This window comes from Mobula birostris, chromosome 27 (assembly GCF_030028105.1).
Source record: "Mobula birostris isolate sMobBir1 chromosome 27, sMobBir1.hap1, whole genome shotgun sequence".
Taxonomy (NCBI): Eukaryota; Metazoa; Chordata; class Chondrichthyes; order Myliobatiformes; family Myliobatidae; genus Mobula; species Mobula birostris.
In genome coordinates, this window is record NC_092396.1 from 8,637,688 (window position 1) to 8,656,152 (window position 18,465).

General features: G+C 44.7%; 1 protein-coding gene across 14 annotated transcripts in view; it reads left to right on the forward strand.

Annotated features, from left to right (window-relative positions):
- nmnat1 (nicotinamide nucleotide adenylyltransferase 1) overlaps positions 1 to 16,427 on the forward strand; it is a 36,901-nt gene extending 20,474 nt beyond the window's left edge. For 5 of the 14 annotated variants that reach the window (XM_072244806.1, XM_072244804.1, XM_072244801.1 and 2 more), the window contains 4 exons: positions 4,957 to 5,081; positions 6,735 to 6,918; positions 9,276 to 9,409; positions 14,589 to 16,427. In XM_072244806.1, the coding sequence (XP_072100907.1) occupies positions 4,964 to 5,081; positions 6,735 to 6,918; positions 9,276 to 9,409; positions 14,589 to 15,004 (852 nt within the window). In that variant the 5' untranslated portion in view covers positions 4,957 to 4,963 and the 3' untranslated portion in view covers positions 15,005 to 16,427. Of the gene's footprint in view, positions 1 to 40; positions 265 to 800; positions 2,018 to 4,953; positions 5,082 to 6,734; positions 6,919 to 9,275; positions 9,410 to 14,588 lie in introns of those variants that run through there. The other 9 variants (XM_072244793.1, XM_072244794.1, XM_072244796.1 and 6 more) reach the window with 5 other exon arrangements.
- The last annotated feature ends 2,038 nt before the right edge of the window (positions 16,428 to 18,465 follow it).

The following is an 18,465-nucleotide window of genomic DNA, read 5'->3' on the forward strand; positions in this document are numbered from 1 at the left end:
CCTACCAAAGTACTGTGGGTTATTTGTTCTCCTGCTGCAGGTCACTCCCCTTGCTAATGAGGTCTGTCCCTTAAGGTAGGCTTGCGGAGGAGTTAATCTAGGATAACTCGCTTGGCTTCGTTAGGGAGATCCTGCCTGACTAATTTGATTGAATCTTTCGAGGAGGTGACTAAGTATGTCGCTGAGGGTAGTGCGATTGATGCAGTCTACATGGACTTCAGTAAGGCTTCTGACAAGGTCCCACATGGGAGACTGGTCACAAAGGTAAGAGTCCATGGGATCCAGGGCAATTTGGCAAAATGGATCTGAAATGGCTTCGTGAGAAACAGCAGAGAGAGAGGGTTAAGGGTTGTTTATGTTATACTGATGTGTCATACTATAGCGACAGGAGCTGAAACCCATGATGTTATATATATTAATAGTTGCCAATGGGTAGGAGGTACAGGAGCCTTAGGTCCCACACCACCAGGTTCAGGAGCAGTTATTACCCTTCAACCATCAGGCTCTTGAACCAGTGTGGATAACTTCACTCACCTCAACTCTGAACTGATTCCACAACCTACAGACTCACTTTCACGGGCTCTACAACTCATGTTCACAGTATTAGTTATTTATGAATATTGTTATTTGTTTTCCTTGTACTTGCACAGTTTGTCTTTTGCATGTTATTTGTCTGCCTTTGTGTGTAGCTTCTCATTGATTATATTGTATTTCTTTGTCCTACTGTGAATGACTGGAAGTAAATGAATCTCAGGGTAGTATTTGGTGAGGTAGATGTACTTTGATTAAAAAAATTACTTCAAATTTTGAAATTTATTTTGAACTTTGAATATTAATTGTCTGATGTAAAAGCAGGAAATGTGATTAGCAATTTACAGATGATACCAAAAAAAAGGTATTATGACCTCTCTCCCAATAGCTTCTCAGTTCCAACCTTCAAAATATATTTATTATCAAAGTACAAACAAGACCATAAGGTATAGGAGCAGAATTAGGCCATTTGGCCCATCGTGCCTGCTCTGTCATTCTATAATGGCTGATACATTTTCCCCCCTCAGCCCCAATCTCCTCTATTCCCCCCCCCCCACAATCCTTTCATGCCCTGGCTAATCAAGGATCTAACAACCTCTGGCTTAAATATAACCAATGACTTGGCCTCCACAGCCTCCTTGTGGCAACAAATTCCTCAGACACAAGAAAATCTGCAGATGCTGGAAATTCAAGCAACACATATCAAAGTTTCTGGTGAATGCAGCAGGCCAGGCAGCATCTCTAAGAAGAGATACCATCGATGTTTCAGGCCAAGACCCTTCGTCAGGACTAACTGAAAGAAGAGCTAGTAAGAGATTTGAGAGGGGGAGGGGGAGATCCAAAATGATAGGAGAAGACAGGAGTCTAGTGAAGGAAATTCCTCCTCATCTCCATTTTAAAAGATGTCAGCATGAACCCTGGTATTCATTTTCATAACTAAAATCCTTCAGTACCTCAAATGCATTGCTCTGTGCTATTTCTATAAAAGGAAAATATTTAAACCAGTCATTAATCTACAGTAAACCATGTTAATCAGATACAGTTAGGGCATCACTGATGCTGAACTGGCAGATTTTCCAGACTATTCATATATTATTAATACCTCATACTTTAATTTGCTTTTATTTTTAGATGTTACACAATGGTTTAATAGATTTCCCAGTGCACCCAGTAAATTGCCCCTCAGCCATCAGGCTCTTGAACCAAAGAGGATAACTTCACTCAACTTCACTTGCCCCAACATTGAAATGTTCCTGCAACCTATGGACTCTTTGATTTGTGGCTGTCTGTGGGAAGACAAATCACGGTTGTATACTTTGATGATAAATGTACTTTGTCTTTTGACTTTGGACTCACATTCAAGAGCTTTCCATTTCATGTTATCAGTATTTATTATTTCTTTCTTTTTTGCATTTACACAGTCTGTTGTCTTTTGTACACTGGTTGAACATCCAAGTTTGTGCGGTCTGTCATTGATTTTATTAAGGTCATTATTTTATTATGGATTTATTGAGTTTGTCCACAAGAAAATGAATCTCAAGGTTGTATATGTACTTTGATAATAAATTTACTTTGAACTTTTGAACATTGAAACTTCAAGGAAGTGCAAGAAACAGTATCGTGTTGGGTTCAAGGTAGTGTGGGATTTGGGGCAACAAAGAAAATATTGGAAACATTTGGTGAGAAAGAAGGAAAAGCAAGGTAGTTTTCAGTGTCAGAGAGGGGTGGGTACAGTAAAGGGAACAGAGGGATAAATGATGAAATGCCAATTTAAACTGATTTTCTTTCCACAGATGCTACCTGAACTGTTTAATTCTTCCAGCAATTCTAGTTTCATTTCAGATTTCCAACAAATTTAGTTTTTTAAAATTTTCATCCTGAGCCCAGTTAGCCAGACTTGTCCAATTTATCACCACCCGGATTTCAAGCAGGAAAATTATCCAAAGCCCCTGTTGATATTAATACTGATTCTTGTAAATCAGCTTGTATCTATCAGTAACTAACAGTATCAGTATCAGTAATTATCAGTAATCAACAGTATCTGTCAGTTTTTCTGTAGTGTAAAGACCAACTGTAGTTCTCTGTAAACTACATTGGGAACGGCTTTGCTGATCATCAGCCTCCCTTAGAATTTTTCCCCAAGTAGCATTGTGCAGCCGCGACAGCTACGTCTCTTGATAGATATAGTGGGGGGTAAATTGTAGCTTCAGCAATTATTTATTTGGAAAGGGGGGGGGATCTCATTGAAACCTATCAAATGTTGAAAGGCCAAGATAGAGCGGATATGGAGAGGGTGTTTCCTATGGCGCCGCAGTAGTGTAGCGGTTATTATGATGCTACTACAGCTTGGGAAGTTGGAGTTTGGAGTTCAATCCTGGTGTTCTCTTTAAGGAGTCTCTACGTCCTCCCTGTGAAATGCATGGGTTTTCCCCGAATGCTCCGGTTTCCTCCCACGGTTCAAAGATGTACCTGATAGGTTAATTTGGTTAGTGTAAGTTGTCCCAGAGTTAGGTTAGGGTTAATTGAGGGTGACGGGTTGCTGGGGTGGTGCTGCTCGAAGGGCTGGAAGGACCCACTCGGCATTGTAAATAAATAAATGGAAATAATGGGGGAGCCTGGAGCACAGAGGGCATTGCCTCAGAATAGAAAGACAGAGATGAGGAGGAACTTCTTTAGCCACAGGCCGGTGAATCCGTGGAATTCATTGGAGGCCAAGTCATTGGGCAGACTGGGAGACCGTTTCGCTGAACACCTACGCTCTGTTTAGAGAAAGCAGGGTCTCCCAGTGGCCACTCATTTTAATTCCACATCCCATTCCCATTCTGACATGTCTATCCACGGCCTCCTCTACAGTAAAGATGAAGTCACACTCAGGTTGGAGGAACAACACCTTATATTCCGTCTGGGTAGCCTCCAACCTGATGGCATGAACATTGATTTCCCTAACTTCTGTTAATGCCCCTCCTCCCCTTCTTACCCCATCCCTTATATATCTATCTATCTATCTATTTATTTATTTATTTCCCCTTTCTTTCTCTTTTTTCTCCCTCTGTCCCTTTCACTATAACTCCTTGCCCATCCTCTGGTGCTCCCCTCCCCCTCGGCCTCCCGTCCCATGATCCTTTCCCTTCTCCAGCCTTGTTTCCCTTTTGCCAATCAACTTTCCAGCTCTTAGCTCCATCCCTCCCCCTCCTGTCTTCTCCTATCATTTTGGATCTCTCCCTCCCACTCCCACTTTCAAATCTCTGACTGTCTCTTCTTTTAGTTAGTCCTGACGAAGGGTCTCGGCCCGAAATGTCAACTTTGCTTCTTCCTGTAGATGGTGCCTGGCCTGCTGCGTTCCACCAGCATTTTGTGTGTGTTGCTTGAATTTCCAGCATCTGCAGATTTCCTCGTGTTTGGGTATATTTACTCCAGAGTTTGATGAGTTCTAATTAGTAAGGGCGTCAAAGGTTACAGGGAGAAGGCAGTAGAATGAGGTTGAGAAGTAAACCTAAAATTGGGCTCAGGAGGGATTTGTGCTTGTCTGTTATGCTTTTCTTGGCTGAATAATAAGCCCAAGGCCGTCATTTGGGGACTCGAAGATTGGAGAATTGTTAGTGATGGGCATCCAGATTCAAGATTGTTTAATGTCATTTCCTGTATATAAGTGCAAGGTAATTGTTCCTCTGGGTCTGATGCAGATAAATAACATAATGTTATGCTAAATAACATAAAGAACGTAATAAATATAAATACATAAGATAGCTTATATGCACAGATTGATTGTATGCCCATAAAGTGACAGTAGGCACAGGAGTGTGTCTGTACATAAGGTGATTCTGACTGGAAATGATAAAGTAGTGGTGGTTGGGGGTGTTGAGGGGTGGGTTAGTGAGTGGAGTTGTTGGTCAGCCTTACTGCTCAGGGAAAGTAACTTGTTTTTTTGAGTCTGGTGGTTCTGGCGTGGATACGATATAGCCTCCTCCCTAATGGAAGTGGGACAGCAGACCATGAGCAGGATGGGTGGGATCCTTCATGATGCTACTGGCCCTTTTCTGGCACCATTACATGTATGTGTCCTTGATAGCAGGTAGGCTGGTGCCAGAGATGCGTTGGGCAGTTTTGACTACCCGTTGTAGAGCCTCCCTGTCCACTGCAGTGCAGTTTTCTACTCCAACTCCTTGGTCTAAACCATACTGTGCAACTAGCCGGGTGTTCGGACTTCCTAACCAGCAGACCTCAGAGAGTCAGGATTTACAAACACTCCTTCCTCCCCCCTATCCTCAACACAGATGCTTCCCAGGAATCTTTGTTTCAGAATTGGAAGATTAGAATGTTGATACAGATTTTTACTCCACCAATAATTTGGGGGGGGGGGCGGTTGGTGAAATGATTTTTCTTTAGAGTTTTATTTCTCTGATATCGGTCTGTTTTTCTCAGCAGCGCCACTATGGAGAGCTCAAGCAGGTGTAAAGAGGTGGTGTTGCTGGCTTGTGGTTCATTTAATCCCATCACAAACATGCACCTGAGGATGTTTGAATTAGCCCGCGATTACCTGCATGAAACAGGTTTGACTTCCTCGCTCTGCTCTCTCTCTGGAACACTAAAACCTATACAAGTCAAGTTTATTGTCACGTAGCTATATACATGTATACTTTCAAACAATTCAGTTTTTCTATATTTATCATGTATTGCATTGTACTGCTGTTGCTAAGTTAACAAATTTCACAATATATGCCAGTGATATTAAACCTCATTCTGATACCTAGTCACCCCGCACTGTGAAAGGATTTTCCAATCCATGCCGTACTTCCTCAGTGATATGACACTGACTGTACACTCTGCAGTGTTCGTTGTGGATATTATTTTGAGTCATGTCCTCAAAATTGGTTCAACACCCTCCCCTATTCTGACAACTTCCAATTCCCCGGCTCTTATCTTCAGTATGGATATTCGGTTTCTGTACACTGCAATTCTCCATTATAGGCATCAGCTAGTCTCACGAGACCATGGATTTGCACCTTGGAAGGTTTCCAGGGCGCAGGCCTGGGCAAGGTTGTATGGAAGACCGGCAGTTGCCCAATCTGCAAGTCTCCCTTCTCCACGCCACCGATGTTGTCCAGGGGAAGGGCACTAGGGCCGATACAGCTTGGCACCGGTGTCGTCGCAGAGCAATGTGTGGTTAAGTGCCTTGCTCAAGGACACAATGCGCTACCTCAGCTGAGGCTGGAACTAGCAACCTTCAGATCACTAGACCAACACCTTAACCACTTGGCCACGCACCAGTAATTCTCCATTAGGAAGACGTCATTAAAGCCACCTGCTTGTTTGTGCAGGCCAACCTCCCCTGTCCCCTTTCTGACCATCTGCCCTCTCCTGTTTAAAGTGACTACATATCTCCCCTCTTCACTCTCAATCCTGGTGCAGGGTTTTGACCTGAAACTGTGACAATTCCTCCCCCCCACCCAGCAGATTATTTCCCCGGTAACGTGACACTCTACAGTGTGCAGTGTTTGGATATTGTTTTTGTGTAATAGAGTCCTAGAAAAGTACAGCACCGAAGCAGGTCCCTTGGCCCATCCAATCCATGCCAAACTATTAACCTGCCTAGTTCCATTGACTTGCACCCGGACCATTGTCCTCCATACCCCTCCCATCCATTTACTTATCCAAATTTCTCTTTAATGTTGAAATCAAACTCATATCCACCACTTACACTGACAGCTCGTTCCACAATCTCACCACCCTCTGAGTGAAGAAGTTCTCCCGCATGTTCCCCTTAAATATTTCACCTTTCACAGTTAACCTGCGACCTCTAGAGCCCTGGACTCGCCCAACCTCAGTGGAAAAAGCCTGCTTGCACTTGCCCCAGAATTTTGTACACTGTACCTTTGTCAAGATAATGTCCTCAGTATCATGCAACACACATCAAAGTTGCTGGTGAACGCAGCAGGCCAGGCAGCATCTCTAGGAAGAGTTACAGTCGACGTTTCAGCCCTGACGAAGGGTCTTGGCCTGAAACGTCGACTGTACCTCTTCCTAGAGATGCTGCCTGGCCTGCTGCATTCACCAGCAACTTTGATGTGTGTTGCTTGAATTTCCAGCATCTGCAGAATTCCTGTTGTTTGCGTCCTCAATATCATGTTGCTTGAGTGCTTTGACTCCACAGGAGTATAGAGTGAATAAAATACATCTTGGCACTTATTTTTTATCTTTTCCAGGGAAATACATGGTGATAAAGGGCATAATATCTCCTGTGAGTGATGCATACAAAAAGAAGGGCCTTGTAGAGACACGCCATCGTGTGGCGATGATAGAAAAGGCTGTACAGTACTCTGACTGGGTGACCGTAGATCCTTGGGAAAGCAAGCAAGGGGAATGGCTGGAGACTGTCAAAGTACTTAGGTGAGTGATCCTGTGGATAATTCTATCTATCCTTTTGTTAAAACCAATTACTTAGATCAGTGCTCCTCTGTGAATCCGAGTTTCATTTCCTTCTCATTTTCCCCACGTTTGCCCTGATCTTTGGTGCTGGTACACTTACAAAACCACAGGACATAGCAGCATTCACCCCACTGAGTTCAATCATTAAATTAAATTACAGGCATCCATTAGTCTTGCGAGACCATGGATCTGTGCCCGGAAAGTCTTCATTCTCCAGGGCGCAGGCCTGGGCAAAGTTGTATGGAAGACCAGCAGTTGCCCATGTTGCAAGTCTCCCCTCTCCACGACACCAATGTCATCCAGGGGAAGGGCATTAGGACCCATACAGCTTGGCACCAGTGTCGTCGCAGAGCACTGTGTGATTAAGTGCCTTGCTCAAAGACACAACACGTTGCCTTGGCTGGGGCTCGAACTCACGACCTTCAGGTCGCTAGTCCAATGCCTTAACCACTTGGCCACGTGCCCACAGAGTTCAATCATGGCTGATTTACTATCCCTCTCAACCCCATTTTAATGTACTCCCGTAACCTTTGACTCCCTGACAAATCAAGAACCTATCAGCTTCTGCTTTATGTATACCCAATGATTTGGCCCCCGCGGGCGTCTGTGACAATGAATTCCATCGACTAACTGCCCTCTGGCTTGGGGGCGCCACAATAGCGTGGCGGTTAGCACAAGGTTCTTACAGCCCGGGTTCAGTTCCGAGGGTTTCTACATCCTTCCTGGGAGCATGTGGGATTCCTCCCACAGTTCAAAGACTCACCAGCTAGCAGGTTAATTGGTCTTTGTAAAGTGTCCTGTGGTTAGGCAAGTGTTAAATCAGTGGGTTGCCGGGCGGTGTGACTCATTGGGCTGGAAGGGCCAGTTCTGCGAGGTATCTCTAAATAATTAAATCAAATCCTCCAGGTCAAAACTCCTCTCAGGTTACCCACATACCTGTCCAAACTTCTCTTAAAACGTTGAAGTCGAGCTCAGGTGCACCCCTGTGCTGGCAGCTTGTTCCACGCTCTCACGACCCTCTGAGTGAAGAAGTTTCCCCTCGTGTTCCTCTTGAGCCTCTCACCTTTCTGTAGAGAAATGAGGTGGCGTGGTTAGCGCTACACTTTACAGCACCAGTAATCAGGGTTCCGTTCCCATCACAGACTGTAATGAGTTTCTATGTTCTCCCTGTGACCATATAGGTTTCGTCTGGGTGCTCCACATTCCAAAGATGCATCGGTTAGGGTTAGTATGCATATCACTGAATGCTTCCATGTACATGTGACAAGATTGAGAGCAGCTTTGACAAGGGTACACCAAATTATGAGCAGTATAGATAGGGTAAATGCAAGCAGGCTTTTTCCACTGAGGATGGATGGGACTACAACCAGAGATCATAGGTTAAAGGTGAAAGGTGAAAAGTTTAAGGAGAACATGAGGGGGAAACTTCTTCACTCAGAGGGTCGCGAGAGTGTAGAATGGGCTGCCATGCATGGGAACTCAATTTCATTGTTTAAGAGAAGTTTGGACAGGTACGTGGATGGTAGGGGTATGGAAAGCTATGGTCCAGTTGCAGGTTGATGGGAGTAGGCAGACTAGATGGCCTGAAGGGCCTGTTTCTGTTCTCTACTCTCTGACTCTACTCGGAGCTAGTGTGGATTTGAATAGCTTCCTTCTGCATCATGACTGTTATACAGTAAGTGGCTGCTTTATTCGGTACCTCCTGTACCTACTAAAATGGGCACTGAGTGTATGTTCATGATCTTCTGCTGCTGTAGCCCATCCACTACAACGTTCGACATGTTGTACGTTCAGAGCTCTTCTGCACACCACTGTTGTAATGTGTGGTTATCTGAGTTACTGTCACCTCCCTGTCAGCTTGAACCAGTCTGGCCGTTTTTCTCTGACCTCTCTCATTAACAAGGCGCTTTCGCCCACAGGACTGCTGCTCACTGGATGCTTTTTGCTTTTTGCACAATACTCTGTAAATTCTAGAAGACTGCCGTGTGTGAAAATCCCAGGAGATCAGCAGTTTCTGAGATACTCAAACCACCCTATCTGACACCAGCAATCATTCCACAGTTAAAGTCACTTAGACCACATTTCTTCCCCATTCTGATGTTTGATCTGGACAACAACTGAACCTTCTGACCATCTGTATGCTTTTATGTATTGAGTTGCTGCCACATGATTGGTTGATTAGATATTTGCATTAACGAGCAGGTGCACCGATGAACCTAATAAAGTGGCCACTGAGCGTATGATTCAATAATTCCTGAAGTCTGAGCAAATAGGTTGGAAGGAAGACTATTAATGTTTTAATGTTGGTTCTTGAACAGGCATCATTATGAGAATCTGATGAAACTCTACGGCAATGACAAAAAGATCTCGACACTACCCAGAAAAGCAAAGAAAAGGAAGGCAGAAGATAAAGACATCTGTCCGCTAGTTGAAAGACATGATTTTAAACCAGGTATTGTTTTCTGTGCTGATAAATCCAATTTAGAAACATAGAAAATAGGTGCAGGAGTAGGCCATTCGGCCCTTCGAGCCTGCACCGCCATTTATTATGATGATGGCTGATCATCCAACTCAGAACCCCGCCCCAGCCTTCCCTCCATACCCCCTGATCCCCGTAGCCACAAGGGCCATATCTAACTCCCTCTTAAATATAGCCAATGAACTGGCCTCAACTGTTTCCTGTGGCAGAGAATTCCACAGACTCACCACTCTCTGTGTGAAGAAGTTTTTCCTAATCTCGGTCCTAAAAGGCTTCCCCTTTATCCTCAAACTGTGACCCCTTGTTCTGGACTTCCCCAACATCGGGAACAATCTTCCTGCATCTAGCCTGTCCAATCCCTTTAGGATTTTATACGTTTCAATCAGATCCCCCCCTCAATCTTCTAAATTCCAACGAGTACAAGCCCAATTCATCCAGTCTTTCTTCATATGAAAGTGTTGCCATCCCAGGAATCAATCTGGTGAACCTTCTTTGTACTCCCTCTATGGCAAGGATGTCTTTCCTCAGATTAGGGGACCAAAACTGCACACAATACTCCAGGTGTGGTCTCACCAAGGCCTTGTACAACTGCAGTAGTACCTCCCTGCTCCTGTACTCGAATCCTCTCGCTATAAATGCCAGCATACCATTCGCCTTTTTCACCGCCTGCTGTACCTGCATGCCCACTTTCAATGACTGGTGTATAATGACACCCAGGTCTCGTTGCACCTCCCCTTTTCCTAATCGGCCACCATTCAGATAATAATCTGTTTTCCTATTTTTGCCACCAAAGTGGATAACTTCACATTTATCCACATTAAATTGCATCTGCCATGAATTTGCCCACTCACCCAACCTATCCAAGTCACTCTGCATCCTCTTAGCAACCTCCTCACAGCTAACACTGCCACCCATTTATAGCAAGTAAATGTGTGGTTTTATAAAATCCCAAAATTCCAGGTTTTATAGTAGTAATTCCTTTAATAAAACATTGTCTTTATTTGTCACATGTAGATTAAATCAATTTTATTACTTACATCCTTCACATACGTGAGGAGTAAAAATCATGTTACGTCTCCGTTTAAATGTGCAATTTATGATAAATAATATGTACAATATAACCTAGAAATCCAGTTGTGTCAGCAAGTCTGATGCCTGGTGGAAGAAGCTGCCCTGGAGCCTGTTGGTCTTGGCTTTAATGCTGTGGTACCGTTTCCCGGATGGTAGCAGCTGGAACAGTTTGTGGTTGGGGTGACTCAGGTCCCCAATAATCATTCAGGCCCTTTTTACACATCTGTCTCTATCAATGTCCTGAATAGTGTAAAGTTCACAACTACAGATGCGCTGGGCTGTCCGCACCACTCTCTGCAGAGCCCTGCGACTGAGGGAGGAACAGTTCCCATACCAGCCAGTCAAGATGCTCTCAATTGTGCCCCTATAGCCTCAATGTACATTGAAATGTACAAATATGTCGTTTGCATCAATGACCAACACAGTCTGAGGATGTTCTGGGGGCAGCCCGCAAGTGTTACCACACACCTGGCACCATGCTAAAACTTGTTAAAGCTAGCATCTTTGGAATGTGGGAGGAAAGTGAAGCACCCAGAGGCAACCTACACGGTCACAGGGAGAATGTACAGGCAGTGGCGGGAATTGAACCCTGATCGCTGGCGCTCTAATAGCATGACACAAACTGCTACACTAGTGGGTCACTCCAAGGTAAAAGAGAGCCCATCGATGACCTTAATGTTATCCACATTTAAACCTTGATCAGCTGGCGGTCGTGTTATTGAGGAAGGGGAGGACTGTGGAAGATTTGTATTTCCTTACAAGCCCAGGAACTGGAGACTAAACTGAAATATTGTCGCATGGGGGCCAGCGTGGGGCCACAATCTGTTTTCTTGACACAAGAGATACTGCAGATGCTGGAAATCCAGAGTAACACGCACAAAATGCTGGAGGAACTTAACAGGCCAGGCAGCATTTATGGAGAGGAATAAAGAGTCAATGTTTTGGGCTGGGATACTTCATCGGGGCTGGAAAGGAAGTGGGGAGATGTCAGAATAAGCAGGTGGGGGGGGGGGAGGGGACGGGACTTGGGAGTCCTCGTGCAGGATACCCTTAAGGTTAACCTCCAGGTTGAGTCAGTGGTGAAGAAGGTGAATGCAATGTTGGCATTGATTTCTAGAGGAATAGAGTATAGGAGCAGGGATGTGATGCTGAGGCTCTATAAGGCGCTGGTGAGACCTCACTTGGAGTATTGTGGGCAGTTTTGGTCTCCTTATTTAAGAAAGGATGTGCTGACGTTGGAGAGGGTACAGAGAAGATTCACTAGAATGATTCCGGGAATGAGAGGGTTAACATATGAGGAACGTTTGTCCACTCTTGGACTGTATTCCTTGGAGTTTAGAAGAATGAGGGGAGACCTCATAGAAACATTTCGAATGTTGAAAGGCATGGACAGAGTGGATGTGGCAAAGTTGTTTCTCATGATGGGGGAGTCTAGTACAAGAGGGCATGATTTAAGGATTGAAGGGCGCCCATTCAGAACAGAGATGCGAAGAAATTTTTTTAGCCAGAGGGTGGTGAATCTATGGAATTTGTTGCCACAGGCGGCAGTGGAGGCCAAGTTATTGAGTGTATTTAAGGCAGAGATTGATGGGTATCTGAGTAGCCAGGGCATCAAAGGTTATGGTGAGAAGGCGGGGGAGTGGGCCTAAATGGGAGAATGGATCAGCTCATGATAAAATGACGGAGCAGACTCGATGGGCTGAATGGCCGACTTCTGCTCCTTTGTCTTATGGACACAAGTTGGATGTTGTAATATTTGATTACTTGAGTTACTGTCCCCTTCCTGTCAACTTGAGCCAGTCTGGCCATTCTCCTCTGACCTCTCTCATTAACAAGGCATTTTCACCCACAGAACTGCCAATTGCAAGGTGTTTTTTTAAATGTTTTTGTACCCTTCTGTGTGTGACGCTCTGGTTATGACGTTTACTGCTATGCTGCAGGTATATCATTTTAGCAGTTCTGTCTGTTCTGCTTTCAGCTTGTTTGGGTTTGAGCTGAGATAAGAAGCTTGTCGTTCAACTTATCAATGTGCTGTCAGCCAATCAGGACAGTGGGATGGGGAGAATGTTCTGGAGAACACTGGTATGGGGAGGAGTTTTTTTCGGGAGCTGGGAGAAGTCAGGAGGGAAGGTGACTGAGGACGCTGTCCCTGTTGCACAAGGTGCTTTGTGCAGATGAATGGCTTCAAAGAGGAACGGCCAATACTCCTGTGGGAGACCCATTTGTTTGAGGTGGATTTCAAACGACATTCAGAAGGTGGTAACTGCTTTCACACAGACTGAGGGTCCAGCACGTGAGTGACAGACAAGTTCAAGATGAGCTCCAACTTAAGTGCACGTTTGACTGTTTAAGGATAATGAGTCCTTTTTGTTGTTTCTCTTTCTTTCCTTTAATAACTGTTTGCTTAAGTTAACTATACTTTTTTATAATTGCATGCAGTGTACGAAATGTTATTTCCTTCTGGGGGCAGAAAATCACACAGCATTCACACAACCCGGGGCTTGGGTGGGTGAGACATCCCAACCTCAGGGATTTGGCGGGACCAAAATGATACACACCCTAGACGTACGAAGCCTAAGAAAGTTGGATTTCCTGCCGTAGAGTTCAGCGGCTGTTAGCGAGGGGCTAATGAGACGCCCAATAAAACGGGGTTTCATCTGTAAACTCTAAAGACGGCTGTGTGTGAAAATCCCAGGAAATCAGCTCGAACCACCCCATCTGGCACCAACAATCAACATCACTTAGGTCCCATTTCCTCCCAATTCTGATGTTTGGTCTGAACCATGTCTGCACACTTTTATACGTTGAATTGCTGGCACATAATTGGCTGATTAGACATTTCCATTAACAAACAGGTGTACCGAATAAAGTGCTGACTGTGTGTATACCTCAATTTTTGTCTTTTCTCAGCCTACTGTATTGCAGAGAAAACAGCTGCAGCCTATCAAATCTTTCCATGTAGCGACAATTTTCCAGTGTGGGCATTGCCCTTGTAAACACGACATCCTGCCTGTGCTGGAAATCTAGAGCAGAGAGAGGGATCCGTTAGTCTTGCGAGACCATGGATCCGCGCCTGGAAAGTCTTCACTCTCCAGGGCGCAGGCCTGGGCAAGGTTGTATGGAAGACCGGCAGTTGCCCATGCTGCAAGTCTCCCCTCTCCACGACACCAATATTGTCCAAGGGAAGGGCATTAGGATCCATACAGCTTGGCACCAGTGTTGTCGCAGAGCACTGTGTGATTAAGTGCCTTGCTCAAGGACACAACACGTTGCCTCGGCTGGGGCTCAAACTCACGACCTTCAGGTCGCTAGTCCAATGCCTTAACCACTTGGCCATGTGCCCCCCCCCCCACACACACACACACACAAAATGCTGAAGGAACTCAGCAGGTCAGGCAGCATCTATGGAGAGACATAAGCAATCGATATTTCAGACTGGGGCCCTTCATCAGGAGTAGAAAGGAAAGGGACTGAAGCCAGAATATTGAGGGGAGAGGAAGGAGTACAAGCTGGCAGATGACAGATGAAACCAGGTGAAGGAGAAGGTGGGTGGGTGGGGGAAAGGGGACGAAATATTTTATTTATTTATTTATTGGGATTCAAAGTGGAGAAGATCTTTCTGGCCCTTTGAGCTGCACCGCCCAGCATTCCCCCGATTTAACCCCAGCCTAATCACGGGACAATTTACAATGACCAATTAACCCACCCGCCGGTACACCTTTGGACTGTGGGAGGAAACCAGAGCACCCAGAGGAAACCCACACAGTCATGGGGAGAATGTGGAAATTCTTTACAGTCAGCGGCGGGAAAGAAGCTGGGAGGGGATAGGAGGAAGAGGTGAAAGGCTGAAGAAGAAAGGAAGTGGAGAGAAGCAAGAATAAGAATGCCCTTGTAAATCTCCTCTGCGCCTTACCTTTCATGCCTCATACTGACTGGACTTCCAGCAGAAGTCTAACGAATGTTAATAATCTCAGGAGATTGCTTAGAATTATTTTCTGTCTCTTGTAAATTGATCTACAAACATTTTGTTAAACAATAACGCTTGGCCCCTCTTGTCTAATTCTTGGCCCTGTTCCCACAGATTTGCCTGAGTTGATGCTGCTGTGTGGAGCAGATGTTTTAGAGTCATTCGGAGTTCCCAATCTGTGGAAAAAGGAAGACCTAGAAGAGATCTTGGGCAGGTTCGGGCTGGTCTGCATTAGCCGACAAACATGCAATCTTCAAAAATGTATTTACGAGTCTGACCTTATCTGGAGGTTCAGGGAAAAAATTCACCTGGTGACGGAATGGATAGACAATGACATCTCGGCCACAAAGGTTCGCCGAGCCTTGCGAAGGGGACAGAGCGTTAGGTACGTGATCCCGGATCCCGTCATTGAATACATTCAGCAGCACCGGCTGTATGATCAGCATAGTGAAGCTAAGAATTCTGACGTCGTCCTAGCACCCCTGCAGCGCTACGGAGAAGAATCGAGTGGGGGCTCACTACAGTGTTAGGCTGGGCAAAATTTTGCTTGAATGCCCTGTCTTAAGATTAAATCATGCATGCATCCACACTATCTTTAAAGTTTCTTAGTTCGGTTTATTCTTGACAGTATGAATAAAGATGGAGAACTCTTTTCCATTGTGCATAAAGCCACAAAGGACTAGGATTTAGTAGAATGGAAGCATTTTTATCCAGTTAGTTTGTCTCAAGGCTGGCCCTGTTAATTTTAATAAGGTTGTTATTGAACTAATGTATTTGAAGACTGCCGCAGGAGAAAACAAACTATTGGAATACCTGTCCTAATTTGGTGTCTCCACAAACCTGGAGGAACACACCTGGATGTACACACCTGGATGTACAACCTTCTCTTCAACAAAATGGTGGCAAGTTGAAGGCCTCAGTATCAAACCCTTGGTACAATGTCACACTCCCCAATTGAATAATGTTCCCTTTATTCCAATTGTTTCCTAACTTCCAGTGTTTTCACAGGGTTCCCTTCAGTTCCCCCACACCTTTGCTAATAACTTCCCTGCACCCAAGCATGATCTCACCTCAGGGCGGTGATCTGGTAAGCGAGATCTAAGGTGCTAGGGTCCTCCGCCTCTCGCTCTTGCATCTTCTGGCCCCCTACAGCATGATTACAGGCTGTGTGCACAAATGGTGCTTATTGCGACCTCCAGTATGACTCCAATGTAAACTATGCCGACCGCCAAGTTGTCAGGCTTTTCTAGGTGTCTCCTGTGCTCTACCTCAATACCTGTTTCCAAATGTTTTGCAAATCTGAATGTTATCCAAACAGATGGCCTTCACCCAGTTAATACTTTACCAGACATCTGACCACACCGCTGAATGAAAGGTCATAAAGTTGAGCGCGAAAAGGAATTTGTAAAACAAATCAAATCCTAGCCTTCTCTTATTTTACCAAATTGCTTGAGAAATTAGAACTGAATTCTACCTGAACACTTGGGACTGGTGGTTCTGCTTGGTACCAGAGTGAACACTTTCTTAAAAACTCATTGAGAAATAACTTGCTTCATAACAATGTTAAGAAGCGTGACTTGCTTATAATTCTTACCCGCAGGAATTGAACCTTCTCTGTTGGGCCACCACTGAAGAATTTGGTGGAGCAGGTCCAGTAGCTAGAGCAGGGGAGTTAGAGTGTTACAGTAGGGTGTTGCTGGTCTGGGCAGGAAGTATAAGGTCACTTGGGGATACAGCGATGCAACTTCCTATGGAGGAGAATGCTGATCGAGGGTTAGGCTGTGGATTGCAAGCAAAGTGCAGGTATTGGGTGGCACAGAGAGATCAGGGACCGGTGCTAACCTAGAAATTTGAGTCCTCTTGGAAAGACTCGAGGATTGTTTACCACTTATGAGGTGGAATGGTTAAGTTTTGATTGTTTGGTGACTGAAATAATACAAATAAAGATAGTTTTGTGCAAAAAATTTTGTGTTGTATGTTTTTAAAAAAAAAAGTGAATTTAATTGCTGCGCTGTTGGCACTATTCTGTCTCCAACTGGAGATGGGGAGGGAGAAGATGGAGAGGAATTAGAATCAGGTTTAATATCACTGACATATATGAAATTTGCTCTTTTGCAGAACCAAGACAGTGCAAAGCATAAAATATACAATATGTTGTTATAAGAAATAAAAAAAAAATAATTAAGTGGTGCAAAAAAGAGAGCAAAAATAATGAGGTAGTGTACATGGGTTCATTGTCCATTTAGAAATCTGACGGCAGAGGGGAAGAAGCTGTTCCTAAAATATTGAGTGTATCTTCAGGCCCGTGTACCTCCTCTCTGATGTTAGCAATGAGAAGAGGGCACGTCCTGGGTGATGGGGGTCCTTAATGATGGATGCTGCCTTTTTTTTTGAAGCATCACCTTTTGAAGATGTCCTTGATGGTGGGGAGGCTGGTGTCCGTGATGGAGCTGGCTGTGTTTACAACTCTCTGCTTTTTCCGATCTTGTGTAAAAATAAGAAGAGGGTATTGGAGACGATTTATTATTGCCACATGTACCAAGATAGTGAAAAGCTTGTACAAGGCACTACCCACCCAGTGTGTTGAGGTAGCACAAGGCAAAACAATAAAAGAATCAAGTGTCATAATCCAATCACAAACAAGAAAATCTGCAGATGCTGGAAGTCCACGCAACACACACAAAATGCTGGAAGAAGTCAGCAGACCTGGCAGCATCTGTGGAGTGATGTGTAACAGCTACAGAGGAAGACAGACAATAAGGTAGATTGTGAGGTTGAGAGTCGATCTTACCAGAGGTCCGTGGGAGCTGAAACTGGTTTATTATTGTCTGATCTACTGAGATAGAACAGAAATCTGTCCTGCACACTGCCCGCACAGACCAGATCACCGCACAGTGCATCAAGGCAGCAGAATTCAAGAACAACAGCAGAAAAGGAATTTGTATATCATTGTTAAGTGCAGTGAGGCACAGTGTGCTGCCTTGTATGCTGATCATACAGATCAAATATTGCACAGTACTGTATTTCTCACTACATTTTTGCACTATTTTAACTATTTTATAAATATATTTATTTTGCTGCCATAAAAATAACAAATTTCACCACATACAGTATATTAAACCCGACTCTGAGAGGAGAGTGAGTCTGGCAGGAGCAAATGATGTTGAGAGTGATGAGGGTGGAGCTCCCCGTGGGAGGGGTGTGGAACTGGTAGCAGAGAAGGAGTGGGCGGGGGGAGATGGCACAGATGCAGACACACCCAGCCCTGAGACACCAGGCAAGGACACTTAATTCCAAAGAAACGGTTTATGGATTATCACAGAATGTCTCTCTGGTGCTTCCTGCTCTCTCCCCTTTCCCTCTCCCTTTTCCCAAACATGATTCCCCTATCCCTGACCCCTTCCCACTCTCAGTCGACAACAGACCCAGATCAGAATCAGGTTTATCATCACTCACATATGTCATGAAATTTGGGAAGGGTTTTTTTGCGGCAGCAGTACACTGCAATACAAAAAAATTACTGTAAAAAGTCTTAGGCACCTTCGCTACACCCACGTACGTGTGTGTGTGTGTGTGTGTGTGTGAGATGTTTGCACAATACTGTACCATAGGTGAGTGGGAAATGGGAATGGGAAAACAGGCAATCTCACCTTTCCCATTTTCTCCAGGGTTGGAGAATCAATATCTAGAGGTCTCAAATTTGAGTAGAGAGAGGAGGGATTTAATAGGGACCCAGGGCACAGAGTTTTTCATCAGGAGGGTGGTCCGTCTATGGAACAAGCTGCCCAAGGAAATGGTGAGGCAGCTACGTTAACAATATTTAAAAGGCAATTGGACAAGTAGGAATGCTTTGGAGGGCTATGGGCCAAATGCAGGCAAACAGGACTAGTTTGGATGGAACCTTGGTCAGCATGGACTAGTTGGGCCGAAGGGCCTGTATCCATGCTATATTGCTCTGTGACTCCTCAATACAACTTTCCTCCAACAGCTT